Source organism: Erythrolamprus reginae, chromosome 4, assembly GCF_031021105.1.
Source record: "Erythrolamprus reginae isolate rEryReg1 chromosome 4, rEryReg1.hap1, whole genome shotgun sequence".
NCBI lineage: Eukaryota > Metazoa > Chordata > Lepidosauria > Squamata > Dipsadidae > Erythrolamprus > Erythrolamprus reginae.
In genome coordinates, this window is record NC_091953.1 from 27,984,374 (window position 1) to 27,999,544 (window position 15,171).

A 15,171-nucleotide genomic window follows, 5' to 3' on the forward strand; every position below is an offset into this window, starting at 1 on the left:
CTGACCTTGCTGCTAGTTTGCTTCCTCCCGCGCTATATGGCTGCACTTCATGGGAGTGTGCATGTGCAGTGCCCCCCAAATCAAATAAATAAATAAGCCCAAAACAATATGGCAACTGCATGCACAGTGCTGGAAACTCAGCTTCTCCCCTTGCTCAGAAAAAAATAAATATATATATATGTATACAGTGTTCCCTCGATTTTCCTGGGTTCAAACTTCGCGAATAGCCTGTACCACGGTTTTTCAAAAAATATTAATTAAAAAATACTTCACGGGGGGTTTTTTTATACCACGTTTTTCCCCGCCCAATGATGTCATACATCATCACCAAACTAATATTTTTTGCAAATAAATAACAAAAAAATAATTATTGTTAATAAATAATTATGTTTATAAATATCAGGATCACTAAGTGTCTTGTTCAATGGTGAGTACCAGTAATAATGGTGAGTAAATGGTTCTTAAGGGAATGGGAAATGGTAATTTAGGGGTTTAAAGTGTTAAAGGATGGCTTGTGATACTGTCTATAGTCAAAAATGGTGTATTTACTTCCGCATCTCTACTTCGCGGAAATTTGACTTTCGCGGGCGGTCTCGAAACGCATCCCCCGCGAAACTCGAGGGAACACTGTATATGTATGTATGTATGTATGTATGTATGTATGTATGTATGTATGTCTTGGCATACTCAGGTTTCTTCCTGTGTAAGTTTCAGAGATTCCTGGCAACGTTTCGATGAGGTCCCACTTGTCATCTTCAGGCTGGTGCTTTCAGCTTTGTGCTTTGTGTTTGCCCTAGCTCAAAGCCGAAAGCACCAGCCTGAAGATGACGAGTGGGACATTGTCGAAACGTCGCCAGGAATCTCTGAAACTTACACGGGAAGAAACCTGAGTATGCCAAGACCTACATACCTGTACCCATGAAAATCTACGAAAACAAATGTATATATGTAAATATATATATAAAACAGAAGAAGCTGAAAACAAGATGGCGGCCGCATGCACAGTGCTGGAAACTTGGCTTCTGCAAATGCTCGGAAGAAGAAAACAATCAAAGTAAATAAATAATAAACAAACAAACAATAACATTTTAAAAAATGATGGCGGTGCACACAGACTGAAACCAACCAAACCGGTTCTGTGACATCATTGTGACATCACCAAGAGGCCACTACCAGTTTAGGTGAACAGGTCTAAACCAGGAGAACCCACCTCTGCTTAAGAGTTTCATCAGGTCTGGAAAGTGGAGGGCACAAAGTTATGGAAAGTTGCTGAATTCTTTCAAGAGTCCTTAAATATACCATAACCATATGTCATTTATTATAAAAGACAAAACTATCCTTTAGATCTCTTTATTTTTGGGCTTTATTATATGAATGGTACCATTCATGGGAAAAGTATGGAAACTGAACTGTCTTTTAAAACTAATTCACATATACAATTTGATTTTAGAATTTTTTATTGGAATAGGTGTTTTTGTAAAGCTTTCCTTGGTTTTGCTCTTCAATGTTCCTATGTAAAGCAAAATTATAAACATAATTAAAAAATGCTACCTTATGAATCGCTTTCAGATTTGTTCCTTTTTCATGTATGTACTTGATTTTTTCCAAGAAAGTATAGTTACTATTTTTTAATATACAGTAATACAAATTCATTTAATAATTATTATGGAAAATATGTATTTCATTGCATAATGTCCTTTTCAAGTTGTTTCCTCTATTTGTCTCACACGTCTATCACCATACTAAAAATGATAATACATATGCTTCTTATTTTTTTAGTGATCTGTTATGTGAATATTTTTTTACACAGCCATTTGCTTTCTGTTGAAATAAATTATTTTCCAGGAAAACAACAGCTATTCTCATGGGATCAGAGCAAATCCAAAAACTCGAGACAGCTGCATTAATGTTATTTATGACAATATAGATTAAACAATATGTCTTGTCAGACACTGGGTTTGAGTAGCTAAACAGTTAGGATTTTATGGGAACACTCCACAATAATGCATAGATTACACAAAGCTTGTTTTTAAAATAAATTGGAAGAAAAGTTAATCAATGAGGCCCAAGATATAGATATATGGTGATATCCGCCTTCCCTAACTGGATGCATTGACGAGATTGCTACTTTTTATATTGAGAATTGTTGGAGTTTAAGTTTATCTGGAGGATAACAGCTTCAGAAAGGCTATGTTGGACTGTAATTCTGTTATAATTAGTTGCTTCTTTCTCTAAATTACCTGAGAACTAAAAAATCTCTAGTCGGATGGGGAGCCATACTATTCAAAACATACTGATAGATCTCCGTCTGCTTATCCAAGGTTTCAATTATTTTCCATTGTAAGAAATCCTCATCCCAAAGATGCCTTTCTCTTAGCACACGGTTCAAGACCACAGATGGAGGAGCCTCAACTTCTACAGATGCCTTCCAGAGTCTTAATGGATTTCCATCTCCAACCTTGATGAAATGGAATAGAAGAGATTGCACGTTAAGCATACAGCTGAGATACAGGTTAGAACAGTGATGGCGAACCTATATGTGATTGCTGGCCAGCTGTTTTTCGGCTTACAAGGAAGCTCTGGAAGGGCATTTTCGTCTTCTGGAGAGTCTCTGGGGGGGATAGGAGAGAATGTTTTTGCCCTCCCCAGCCTCTGAGCCTGGGTAGGGTGAAAAATGGGCCCACCAGGAAATAAGCCATTTCTGGCCTCCAGAGGGCCTCCGGGAATGCAGGGGAGGCCATTTTCGCCCTCCCCAGGCATTGAATTATGGGTATTGGCACTCATGCATGTGTGATAGCACGTAAGCACATGGTTTCAGAACCTTAGGGAAAAAAGGTTCGGCATCACTGAGTTAGAAGGCACTGAACACTATTGTAACCCAGAAGATCCACTAATTTCTCTCTCCATCTAAAGCTACGTTGGCTTAGGAGCAGACATTTTCTAGAATCAATTAAGTTCAGAATCCCTAAATTAAGGAGCTAATTAAAATGTGAGAATTTAATTCCATTTAATTCCAGGAAACAAATTAATTCCATGACAGCTTATGTCAGGCCAAGATATGAAATGGATCTGCAACTGGAAACAAGCAGAACAAGCCTTGTCATTCAATCACCCTTCAAAATTATGATGGCCTTAGGATGGATGCACTTGACGTTGTCACAAAACATCATATTATCGGATCACTTGGCTGCAATCAGCTCACATTTGCAACCAATTGCAGTGTTCTGTAATCACATGACTGTGATTTGTGACTTTTTTGCTACTTGCCAACAACAACAACAAAACCTTTTGGAATAATGAATTCAGACTTATGACTGTGATTCACTTAGCAACTGCTATAAAAACAGACACATGGTGCCTTAATTTACAACTGCAATGACTTATGACTGAACTTCTGGTCCCCATTGTGTTTTTAAGCTGAGACAATTTGTAGTGAATATAGAGACATTTCAAATATATCAGCTAAGTCAGGATCACTTTTCCTATTGTGCCTTCACACTACATTTTCCAATCCACAGTGGTAACATCAAGGGACATTTCCAAACAAGGTTTAATATTGTGTCATTTTCCAGCCTAGTTTATATAATTGTTTATATAATCGTGCAGAATGCAGCTGCGAGAGCAATCATAGACTTTCCCAAAAAATGCCCATGTAACACCAACACTCCGCAGTCTGCATTGGTTGCCGATCAGTTTCCAGTCACAATTCAAAGTGTTGGTCATCACCTATAAAGCCCTTCATGGCACCGGACCAGGGTATCTACGAGACCGCCTTCTGCTGCACGAATCCCAGCGACCAGTTAGGTCCCACAGAGTAGGCCTTCTCCGGGTCCCGTCAACAAAACAATGTCGTTTGGCGGGGCCCAGGGGAAAAGCCTTCTCTGTGGCGGCCCCGGCCCTCTGGAACTAACTCCCCCCGGAGATTAGAATTGTCCCCACCCTCATCGCCTTTCGTAAGCTCCTTAAAACCCACCTCTGCTGGCATGGGGGAACTGAGATATTCTTTCCCCCTAGGCCTTTACAATTTATGCATGGTATGTTTGTTTGTAGGGATGTTTGGTTTTGCAATAAGGGTTTTTTAGTTGTTTTAGTATTGGATTTACATGCTGTTTTTATTACTGTTGTTAGCCGCCCCGAGTCTACGGAGAGGGGCAGCATACAAATCCAATAAATAAATAAATAAATAAATAAATAAAGAATTGTACATTGGAGCTGAAAGACATCATACTCTACTAACAAGGCATATGGGTCTTCCATTGAAAAAGCATTAAAAACCTGCATGAAAAGTTTGGATTAATAATACAGAAGTCTTATATTTGAAAGCACATAAAATCTTATTTTGTGTGTGTGTGGGGGGGAGAAGATAAAATATGATTTTAAAAAGCCCACTTCAGTGTACAGTATGTTGGCATGTTGGATAATGTTTTTCAGTATCAAAGTTACTGTGCAGAAGTAAACAGTCTATTTTGTTTTCAAAATTACTTTTTTGTAGCAGAGGTCTGCATTTTCCATGCTGGAACAAGTGACCCATCCTTTGAATTTGTCCTTAGCATCTTTACAAAGATTCTGTATTAGACTTTCAATGTAGGTCTGGTAATTTCCACTTTCTTCATCCATCTGCTTGCCCAGATCCTCCAAAGTTGGAGAATGTACTTCAGCCTCAATGTAAGAGTTCCGAGACTGGCAAAACATCTCATGTGGAATCTGCTCCAAAGAAAAAGAGGATGGAGGGGAAAAATATTGTTGCTATTGATTTACTTTGACTTCTATGTTGCACCATTTCCAAAGTTTCCCAGTATCTTACAAATAAACAACATGGAAAAATATCAAATCCATCCATCCACAAGGTAACCCCAATATATAACAAGCTTTCAGACATGGGGCATGGAAATTTACTAAATTGACATTACTAAAAATGCTTAAACAGAGGGCCCAGGTAAATGGTATCAAATCTGGGAGCATGAAACTTTCTTAGCAAGTTTTCAGGAACTATCTGTAATATATACGGTAATTAACATTTTTAAACTTCCTATCAAAATTACATGAGCTCCAGCCAATGATGTCTTTCACAGTTCCCCCCTTCATCCTGACACACTTCTTTCATATACAGTGATACCTCGTCTTACAAACGCCTCGTCATACAAACTTTTCGAGATACAAACCCGGTGTTTAAGATTTTTTTGCCTCTTCTTACAAACTATTTTCACCTTACAAACCCACCGCCACCGTTGGGATGCCCTGCCTCCGGACTTCCATTGCCAGCGAAGCACCCATTTTTGCTCTGTGGGATTCTCCTGAGGATCCCCTCCATGAGAAACCCCACCTCCGGACTTCTGTGTTTTTGCGATGCTGCAGGGGAATCCTAGCATCGCAAAAACGGGTGCTTCGCTGGCAATGGAAGTCCGGAGGTGGGGTTTCCCAGCGAGGGGAGCCTCAGTGAAATCGCAGCATCGCAAAAACACAGAAATCCGGAGGTGGGGTTTCCCATGGAAGGGAGCCTCAGGGGAATCCCAGCAGCGCAAAAACGGGCGCTTTGGCTGGCAAAAGGGATGAATTTTGGGCTTGCACGCATTAATCGCTTTTCCATTGATTCCTATGGGAAACATTGTTTCGTCTTACAAACTTTTCACCTTAAGAACCTCGTCCCAGAACCAATTAAGTCTGTAAGACAAGGTATCATTGTATTTGTTTTGTGATTTTATTCATTACCTTTATATGTTCAAACTACTTTGATACATTTCTTCCATGCCGACTATGGGTAGTGGAGGAGGGGGTGCAAGAGTCATAGCATGATGCAGGAAGAGTGCATGAGGGTGCACAAGGGTACAAGGGGAGTGTTTGATAAGACACATTGCAAATTATGAAGAGTGCACAAAGATTGTAAAGATGTCTGGCTCAAGGAAAGTATAGTGTGGGTCAGGAGGGCGCAGCGTCATTACCACTGGCTGTGCATGCATCTGCATGCGCAACCAGAGCGATTCCGGCAAAAATCACCTTTTAAAAAAATGCCAGCAAAAAAAAATGGCGATTTTTGCTGAGATCTTGCTGCTGGAAGGACTTTCGTGGGAGATTTCAGCTGCTGCACATGCGGAGAAGCTGATCTCGCTGCGGCGCCTAGAGCGGCAGCTGGGGTCAGCAGCAACGACGGCAGACCCGAGCTCTGGCCGCTTGGCCTGCTCTCTGTACTCCCACGCCGCAGGCATCTCTTGGTGCACACGGCGATGGAGCCCTGAGTGAGTCATGGCCTTCGGGAGCAGCGTTGTGCTTCCGCGCCACATGCTATCTTCTTGGCGTGGCAAGAGAGAACATGCAGAAAGGCCCGAAAAGATAAGGGCTGGGCGGGCCACTCATGGTAGAGCCGCTGCTTGTGGTAGGATGGGTGGCAGAGTAGGCAGGTGGGTGGGCGGCAGAGTGGCGAGGTCAATTACCTAATTTTTGCCAATTTTTGGCCTTTTTTGCTTCTGCGCATGTGCAGAAGCAAAGAAAGCCAGAAATCTCACATGCGTACTTGTTCTCGCACAAGATTCGGCTTCTGCGCATGCGCAGAAGCTGAATCCCATGCTGGGTACGGGTGCACATGCTCCCAGCCCATTCCAGTAGCACCAGGAACGGTGGGCCATCATTGGAGGGAGGTGTGTGGTAGGGGTACTGGTATGTTGAAGTGGCCAACATGGAGAAGGCGCACAGTTGGGGAAGACATGCTTCAATAACTTGTGATCTTCTCTGCAAGCTTCCCCCCACTGCCTTTTTGTGGAAGCCAATAAAGAAGGTTGCAAATGGAGATCAAGTGATGTGGGAATTTTGTCAACTGGTCCTAAGGCTGAACTAGTTACCAAGCAACCAGATTGAAATCATGTGGAATTGAGATTGCTGGCATAGCCATGAACACAATCCCCATTCATTCAGCATGGTCATACTTGGAACAGTCCCTGACTGAATAACTGTAAGTCAAGAACGACTGTATGTGTTTTTCCGTACATTTATTTAGTACCCGTTACTTCTTGACCCAATCCTTTGTTCTACCACACCAGTAAGCCCCCACATCAATCAACTTTATTTCTCCTGATATATTCAACTTTTACTTCCATATAGCAATGGTTATTATTCTTAGACATCTTTTTTGTTCTTTCAATGAATAATATTTGATTATAATTGATTGTACTGTATACTACAATTTTCTTTGTACTAACAATGTACATATTAAAAGATCCATCTATTCTTCCATGATTAGTTAACATTTTACTAAGCACACATTCATCTACTTGCTCTAATTTTCAAGTATATACTTCATTTCCCTGTTAAATCTTGTTTTGTATCACATTAAGTTTTGCATCACATCATCTATTTCACATTTGCAGCAATGCATAATCTTTGTTCACAGATTGGGCATCCATGTCAAATTCAATGTTGAACAATTTACAAAAAAAATCGTGTATTTTCATGCTTGCTGTTCTTTAACCATTTACCCATAATTACTGTATTCAGCAACCAAATGTCAACTCCACATTTTCACAAAACCTTCCTTAATTCAAGCCAATTTACTTTATGTTTTTCCAAATGAAATCATGTTTAATACACTTTCCTTACCTATAGAAATTGAATGTACAAATATATAGTGGGAATACCTGACTTGATACAAATACTTGTCAAGAATAATCTTGGAATAGTCATTGATCACAAATTGAATCTCAACAGATACTATAAAGCACCTGAAATCAATTTATGCAGATATGCCACAAAAGTACGCCACAAAATATTCTAATATATAAGCTTAGTGCTTCATGACATTTTTCCTTAGAAATAATGCTACCTAAGTCTTTCACTCACCTCAAAAAGTCTATCACATTCAGTGATCATGTGTGCCAGTCCCTGAGTAGCTGCCAGATTTTCACTGAGATCTTTCTGATCTGGCTTCCCCGTTGTGTACTTCTTTTGCATTACTCTGCAAGTAAATTAAATGTTTTAAATAAGATAAAAGCAAAGGCTGTTTTTGAGTTGACAGTAAAAGCTGAAATGCATATACCTTTTTTTTTTTTTTGGTATCAAGCCACACACAGTTCAAAACAATAATCTTCTTTTATCACATTATACCAGAGAAGAAACACTCGGTTTATTGTTGGGAAAAAGATATGCCTTAAGTATTCTCAAAGTACAAAGTAATAAAAAAGCACTTAAAATAGACTCCTTTGTGTATTACACAAGGAAGGTCAGGATTATGGCACCTATGGGGAAAACAAAGGGAAATAAGGCGTAGTATGAAGTGTGAATCTGACCTCCATGTTCATTCAGCTGTGCAAAAAAAATGTTTGGGACCATTTAATGGGGTAAATCAAAGAATGCTTTTGCTTTATCTATGAATGATTGTTATTATTATATACATATTAAGCAACAATAATAGAAAAGCACAGCCTCTTTTGAAAAAGATTGGTTTTCTCCTGAAGATGAGTGCATTTAGCTTTGAACAGGTAATCTAACAAAGAGAGAGAAAGAGAGAGACAAGAGATATGAAATGCAATAAGTAATGCAACGGTATCTTAATAAGCCTATTATTGTGGCAGATAAAGTGCCCTGTATTTGTCAGAATTGTCGCTAGGGATTTGCTCCATAGCAACTCAGGATAAGGTCCTCTATTGAAACCACCCTCCCTTATTCCTAATTCACAATATATATGCTTATATTCTCGAGCAGTAATAACAGTCAATTTGCCAAGGGGATACTCTAGTGAATATAAACACCACTTCAAACATGATTGAATATTGGGCAATAATGGAATTACTTTTAAGCCCAGAATGGAAGAATTAGAGATATATCTAGTAAACATTCCCCACCGTGGAGAGCTTTCTTTCTTGATGATGTTGAGATGAAAAAGAGAAGGGGCCAAACACACTGCTATATTCATGGAAGTCATTTGATTCTCTTCCACAGAGGTGACATCATTCAAGAAGCAGAGCAAGGTCTGCAAAACCTCCCGATTTTCATCTGACATCAGCATTATGGCAGCCTGAACTGCCCGAAGCTGTTGTTCTTTTGGAACATCTGTAGAAAAAAAAATTCATGCCATTTCATGAAATTTGACTGGAAGTACAAACAGGCTCACTAGAACGTCATGTGGAATTTAATCTCCCAGTTCAAGATTACTTAGAAACATAGAAGTCTGACGGCAGAAAAAGACCTCCTGGTCCATCTAGTCTGTCCTTATACTATTTTCTGTATTTTATCTTAGGATGGATATATGTTTATCCCAGGCATGTTTAAATTCAGTTACTGTGGATTTATCTACCACGTCTGCTGGAAGTTTGTTCCAAGGATCTACTACTCTTTCAGTAAAATAATATTTTCTCATGTTGTTTTTGATCTTTCCCCCAACTAACTTCTCAAAGAAAACTACGTTCTCAGATACAGATAGGGAAACTTTTCTTGTTCACACAGAAAAAAACTTTGCATTTTATTTTACGTCATTATTTGAGCAAGACCCAGTAGGCTGGTTAATATATAATGCTAAACTGTTGTTTCTGATTTACAAGCAAAATCAAAACTAAGACAAAATTAAACCATGTTATGGAATAGTGCAATGTTTGAACTGTTTCATATAGCTGAGAAAATATATGTCCTTTTACTTTTGTACGAAGCAGAAGTTACCCTAGCCAAATTAGTTGGTTACATTATGTGCTGAAATCAAGAGCAAAGATATGGCTTTTGTCTGCTTGGTTCAGGACTAGAGGATTATCCAGGTTCAAAACTGAAAGGGATTTAATCCTAGAGGCAATCTTTAGTTTAGCATATAATGAAAGCATATTTTAGATAGGATATAATGATATAGTATCCTGCAAAGGGATATATGTCTATAACATATTCAGGTAGTCTGAGCTTTCTCCAGCATTACCATCTGCACTGGAATCAACACTGCTTATGGAAGAGTACCATGTATGGAGACACATAGGATGGCAAAAATGCACCCATTTTTGTCTTCTCCCAGTCCCCAGGAGCTCTCTGCAGGCTCCCCCAACCCTTTGTGAAAAATCACGCAAAAAAAGCCAATTTTTCACAAAAATTGGGCCATTTTTGCAATCCCCCAGCACCCAGGAGCTCCCTGCATGCTTCCCACTTTGCCCATGCAGTTTTTGCGGGGAAAAAATGGGTTAAAAACCAGCCTGTTTTTCATAAAAATGGGGCTGGTTTTGCCTTCCAATTAGCCCATCCAGCATAACTGGAGGAGGAATTTTGGGAATTGAAGTTCACTAGTCTTAAAGCTGGCAAGGTTGAAAACCCCTGGGTTAGGGTTTTGGGGTGCAAGGGTCTCCGAACTTGGCAAGTTTAAGACTAGTGGACTTCAACTCCCATTCCTGAGCTGGCATGACTGGAGGAAAAATTCTGGGAGGTGAAGTCCACAAGTCTTAAAAGTGTCAAGTTTGAAGTTTGTTAAAAGTGTACATGTTTGTAAAAAGTATTCTGCTACACTAGTATTTTATTAAATAATATGTTATTACATCATTTAGTTCACAATACCTTTTTCCTTGTTTTCCACTTCTAAAATCTAAATGCGTCTTATACACTGAAAAATATGGGGTCTATGTGTGACATACTTTTGCTGATAATGAATAATTATCATTATTATATATAATAATGTATATATATATACATATAATAAACATAATAATATATAAAAATAATAATTCAACAAAAACATACATATATATGTGTGTGTGTATCTGTATATGTATCTGTATATGATGGAGATAGGTAGATATATTTGCTCTGTCAAATGTAATAGGTATAAAATGGATAATGTGTTCATTATGTGTTATTTCAGAATCACATTGAATTTAATCCTATGTTAAGGCTCTTATATATAGCAATTGTTTATTGCCTTGTATGTAGATACTCAGTATGCAATAGTGCAATTAAACGGCATTATCTAGATCAGTGTTTCCCAACCTTGGCAACTTGAAGATATCTGGACTTCACCTCCCAAAATTCCCCAGCCAGCATTCGCTGGCAGGGGAATTCTGGGAGTTGAAGTCCAGTTGTCTTCAAATTGCCAAGGTTGGGAAACACTGATGTAGAGAACAGCAAACATGCATTCTCAATGTTTTGACTTCTACTGCTCTACTGAACAGCAACAGCATTTCCAAACATTCTAAATATGTTGATTGATAAATCCTCTAATCTCTAGCATGGCCACAAGATATATTCTTTAGTACAATATTCATGTACTTATTAATATTTTTATAGATTGAAGTGCTTCTGATGCCATTGAGACTCTGAGAACTGATGGTAAACCGTATCACCATTATTTAGGCATTTGCTGTTAGATTTCATTAGAAACTTGGGGAGCTCTGGGAACTGCGAAAGAAGATGCTGCCCCTCTTTAAAAGATTGAAAGTCTTTAATATTTCATAACTATCCCCTAGCCAGATGAGACCAATTCAATACATACACTGATATATGTGGAGAAAAGTTTCTCCCAGCTTGCTTGTGAGAAGAGGTTCAGGCAGATCTCTGAAAAACTGCTTCACCATATCTGCTACATCATAGGCAGACTGGTCTTCATAGCTGACATTTTCAGGAGAGCTTTCATTCATCTGACGCAGTGCTTGTATTCGTGATTTCACGCCTGACTTACGGAAAAGCCCCACCTACAATATATGCCATAATAGATTATATAATGTCATCCTCATGATAAATCAAAATACATATTTAATTCAAGCTTTTTTTTTAAAATAAATCTTATCTTTTGACAGTTAAAGTTTCAGTGATACACCTAGCAATAGGCTTGATATGGCCAAGAAGTTATTTCAATTCAAAAGATAATTACTCAAACAATGCTGGTCCAGCATCCAGCCACAATTCCTCTCACAAAGATGAGATGCTAGCCAGCAAGAAGCCAGCAAGAAGCCTGGCCTTGGCCTTCACAGCGCTTCTCTCAGGAACACAGGGACGGTGAAGGGGCGGGGGGGGGGGAAGGGAACGGGAGGCTCAGGACTTCTTCAGGGGCAGCGCTGGCAACTTTTCTTTTTAGCGCTGGGGAGGAGCAGAAGGGCCGGCTTGCCTCCCTCCCCAGCGCTTCTCCCAGGAACACAGGGACGGCGAAGGGGCGGGTGGGGGGAAGAGAGAACGGGAGGCTCAGGACTTCTTCAGGGGCAGCGCTGGCAACTTTTCTTTTTAGCGCTGGGGAGGAGCAGAAGGGCCGGCTTGCCTCCCTCCCCAGCGCTTCTCCCAGGAAGACAGGGATGGCGAAGGGGCGGGGACAGGGGGAACACGCTGGCAGCCCGGCTTTGTATTTTCGGCAGGGAATGGGGAGGGGGGAAACAAATGGGAAATCCCATCGGGGTAGTCTCAAGGCAGGAGAATCCCTGCATCAGTAAGTTAGCGCACACACAATTAGAGAGCCCACGGAGCCGGGCTCGTGTTCGTAAGACAGAAATGGTTCTTTAGACGTGGCAAAGAAATCTGAAACCCCGGGTTCATATCTCGAAAAGTTTGTATGACGAGGGGTTCGTATCATGAGGTACCAGTGTATTATAGTATTACAACCCCATGTAGTTAAGTAGAAAGTTCCAGTGAGCTTTGTGGTTGTGGAGGTATAATAGCTATACCAACTGTCTCTTTTAGTTTACAGGACTCTGCCTAGTCTGATTTGTCTGTGACAACTTATTCACATGAGAGAGCTGGTACTTTACACTACAGAGAACATGAGTGTAAAGCTCAAGTTTGTCAAATTTTTTTAAGATTAAGCCAGAATGGAAGACATGCAAACTCTGATATTCTCTGATAGAACATCCATTGAGTATTGCTGGAAACCAGAGATCTGCTTTCATTCTTTTATACTTGAAAAAAAAGGGAAGAAAATGCTACCGTTAAGCCCTAAAATCGGCTTAACAATACCAAAATCTATACAGTGCCAATGTTACCCTACTAAATGCTACATGGTTCCAAGCCATCAAAAGGCTGCTTATTAGTTTAAATTAACTATTTGCCCCAATTCCATGAAAGAGCATTCAAAATGTTGTTTGAGCATACATTATTTTATCCTCTCCTCTGTGTACTTTAATAACAGAGTATCTGCTGCAAATATATAATTGTAGGATATGGGAACAGGCCTATTGGACATAAAAAGTTTCTCCTCTCTAATGATGGCTTCCAGGTCTTTTATGGTGAAGGGATTAGGATTATGGAATATATATTTAATATGTGATTTCTCCTACAACAAGTATTTCTTCAAATGTATGGGCTCATAGCTTTACACCATTTATTCTTTTATAACACTTCTCTTTAAAGAAATTTTCCCCAAAGCTAATTCCTTTGCACAAATCAAAGTAAAAGAGAGTTATAACACATGGGATGTATTAAAATTATTTCTCTTCATTTCATAGTGGAAGAGATGGCACAGTGAGGGGGGAAAACTATGAAAAAAGTAGGCACGTTTTCTTTTCCAAATTACAGTACTTAGTCTTTCTTTGCCTCCTCTGTGTGCTATCTCATCTGCAGTATGTGAGTTTGCAGAAATACAAACTGTCTTTAGGGGAGGAAAAAAAAACACAAAAACATTCCTACAGCCTCTAATGATGATTGAGCATCTTCTGTGGATACAGAATCTTGACTGAGTAATGGGGGGAAGAAACAGAAGAAAATTGGCTGTTGGAATGAAATTACAACTATTCTAATATATCGTTAGAATTTCTATGAAGTCTCAGTTCATTGATCAGTTTGTGGTTTCAGGCAGAAATGTAGATGGGTGTAGGGAGTAAACAAATCCAAGATTTCAGGCTGATCATCTAACTCGGTCTTGCCTGGATAATTTTCTCTTCAGTTTATACTGGTTAATAACAAAATTTATCAACATTATTTTTATTTGATTTTACTCATTATTATAGTAAAAGGTAAGGTAAAAGTAAATAAAATATTTTTATAAGTAACTGAAGCTGACAAAAATATCTACTATTTCCTCCTCCTATGAATTTGAAAGCGGACTTTTTCTAGGAAGGGTCCATTCCCTGGAATAATGTCTCCTCTGATAATTCAGGGTACAGCTATATTTGCATCCAGATTGTGTCTTTGTGAGTGTACATGCCAAGATATATATTATACTGAATGTTTCCGAATTATAGTCATTTTATTTGCTATTTATTTATTTATTTATTTATTTGTTTGTTTGTTTGTTTATTGATTGATTGATTGGATTTGTATGCCGCCCCTCTCCGGAGACTCGGGGCGGCTAACAGCGACAATAAAACAGTGTATAATAGAAATTTGGTATTAGAAATGATTAAAATTCCATTAATATAAAAACCAAACATACATACATACATACCATGCATAGAATTGTAAAGGCCTAGGGGAAAGAGGATCTCAATTCCCCCATGCCTGGCGGCAGAGGTGGGTTTTAAGTTGTTTACGAAAGGCAAGGAGGGTGGGGGCAGTTCTAATCTCTGGGGGGAGGTGGTTCCAGAGGGCCAGGGCCGCCACAGAGAAGGCTCTTCCCCTGGGTCCCACCAGGCGACATTGCTTAGTTGACGGGACCCTGAGAAGATCCACTCTGTGGGACCTAACTGGTCGCTGGGATTTGTGCAGCAGAAGGCGGTCCCTGAGGTAATCTGGTCCGGTGCCATGAAGGGCTTTATAGGTCATAACCAACACTTTGAATTGTGACCGGAAACTGATCGGCAACCAATGCAGACTGCAGAGTGTTGGTGTAATATGGGCATATTTGGGAAAGCCCATGATTGCTCTCGCAGCTGCATTATGTTCTTGTAAATCATTTAATACAGGAAATTAATGTAAAAAATAAATGAAGAAATACATAAGTATGTAGCATTTAACAATCATACATCCAATAGCCAAATGCTATTCATGATAAATACATTAAAATTTTACAACTTCAAATTACAAATATTACTAGTTACTATGTTATTGCAATTACTTCAACTAAGTAGCAAAAATGCATACTAATATTCATTACTGCAAAGTTTAATGAATTCATTAAACTTTGCAGTAATGAATATTGACAATACTGTTTTTTTAAATTATTGCAGCGACAATATAGAGAAGTGTCATCTAAAGAACCAGGGAATTGTATTTTTCTTAAGAAATACTACTACTATATTGGTTGCAGAGTCAGATGTTTAGACTGGAGTTGGCATTTTTATCCACATAAAGAATCCTTCCCAAGGA

The 15,171-nt window shown here is 39.2% G+C and overlaps 1 protein-coding gene across 6 annotated transcripts in view; it reads right to left on the minus strand.

Moving 5' to 3' along the window:
• STARD13 (StAR related lipid transfer domain containing 13) overlaps window positions 1-15,171 on the minus strand; it is a 142,738-nt gene that overhangs the window by 2,444 nt on the left and 125,123 nt on the right. For all 6 annotated transcript variants that reach the window (XM_070749895.1, XM_070749899.1, XM_070749894.1 and 3 more), the window contains exons 8-12: window positions 11,438-11,636; window positions 8,829-9,036; window positions 7,828-7,942; window positions 4,483-4,704; window positions 2,241-2,458 (exon numbers count right to left, since the gene is read on the minus strand). In XM_070749895.1, coding sequence (XP_070605996.1) covers window positions 2,241-2,458; window positions 4,483-4,704; window positions 7,828-7,942; window positions 8,829-9,036; window positions 11,438-11,636 — 962 coding nt within the window. The remainder of the gene's footprint in view (window positions 1-2,240; window positions 2,459-4,482; window positions 4,705-7,827; window positions 7,943-8,828; window positions 9,037-11,437; window positions 11,637-15,171) is intronic.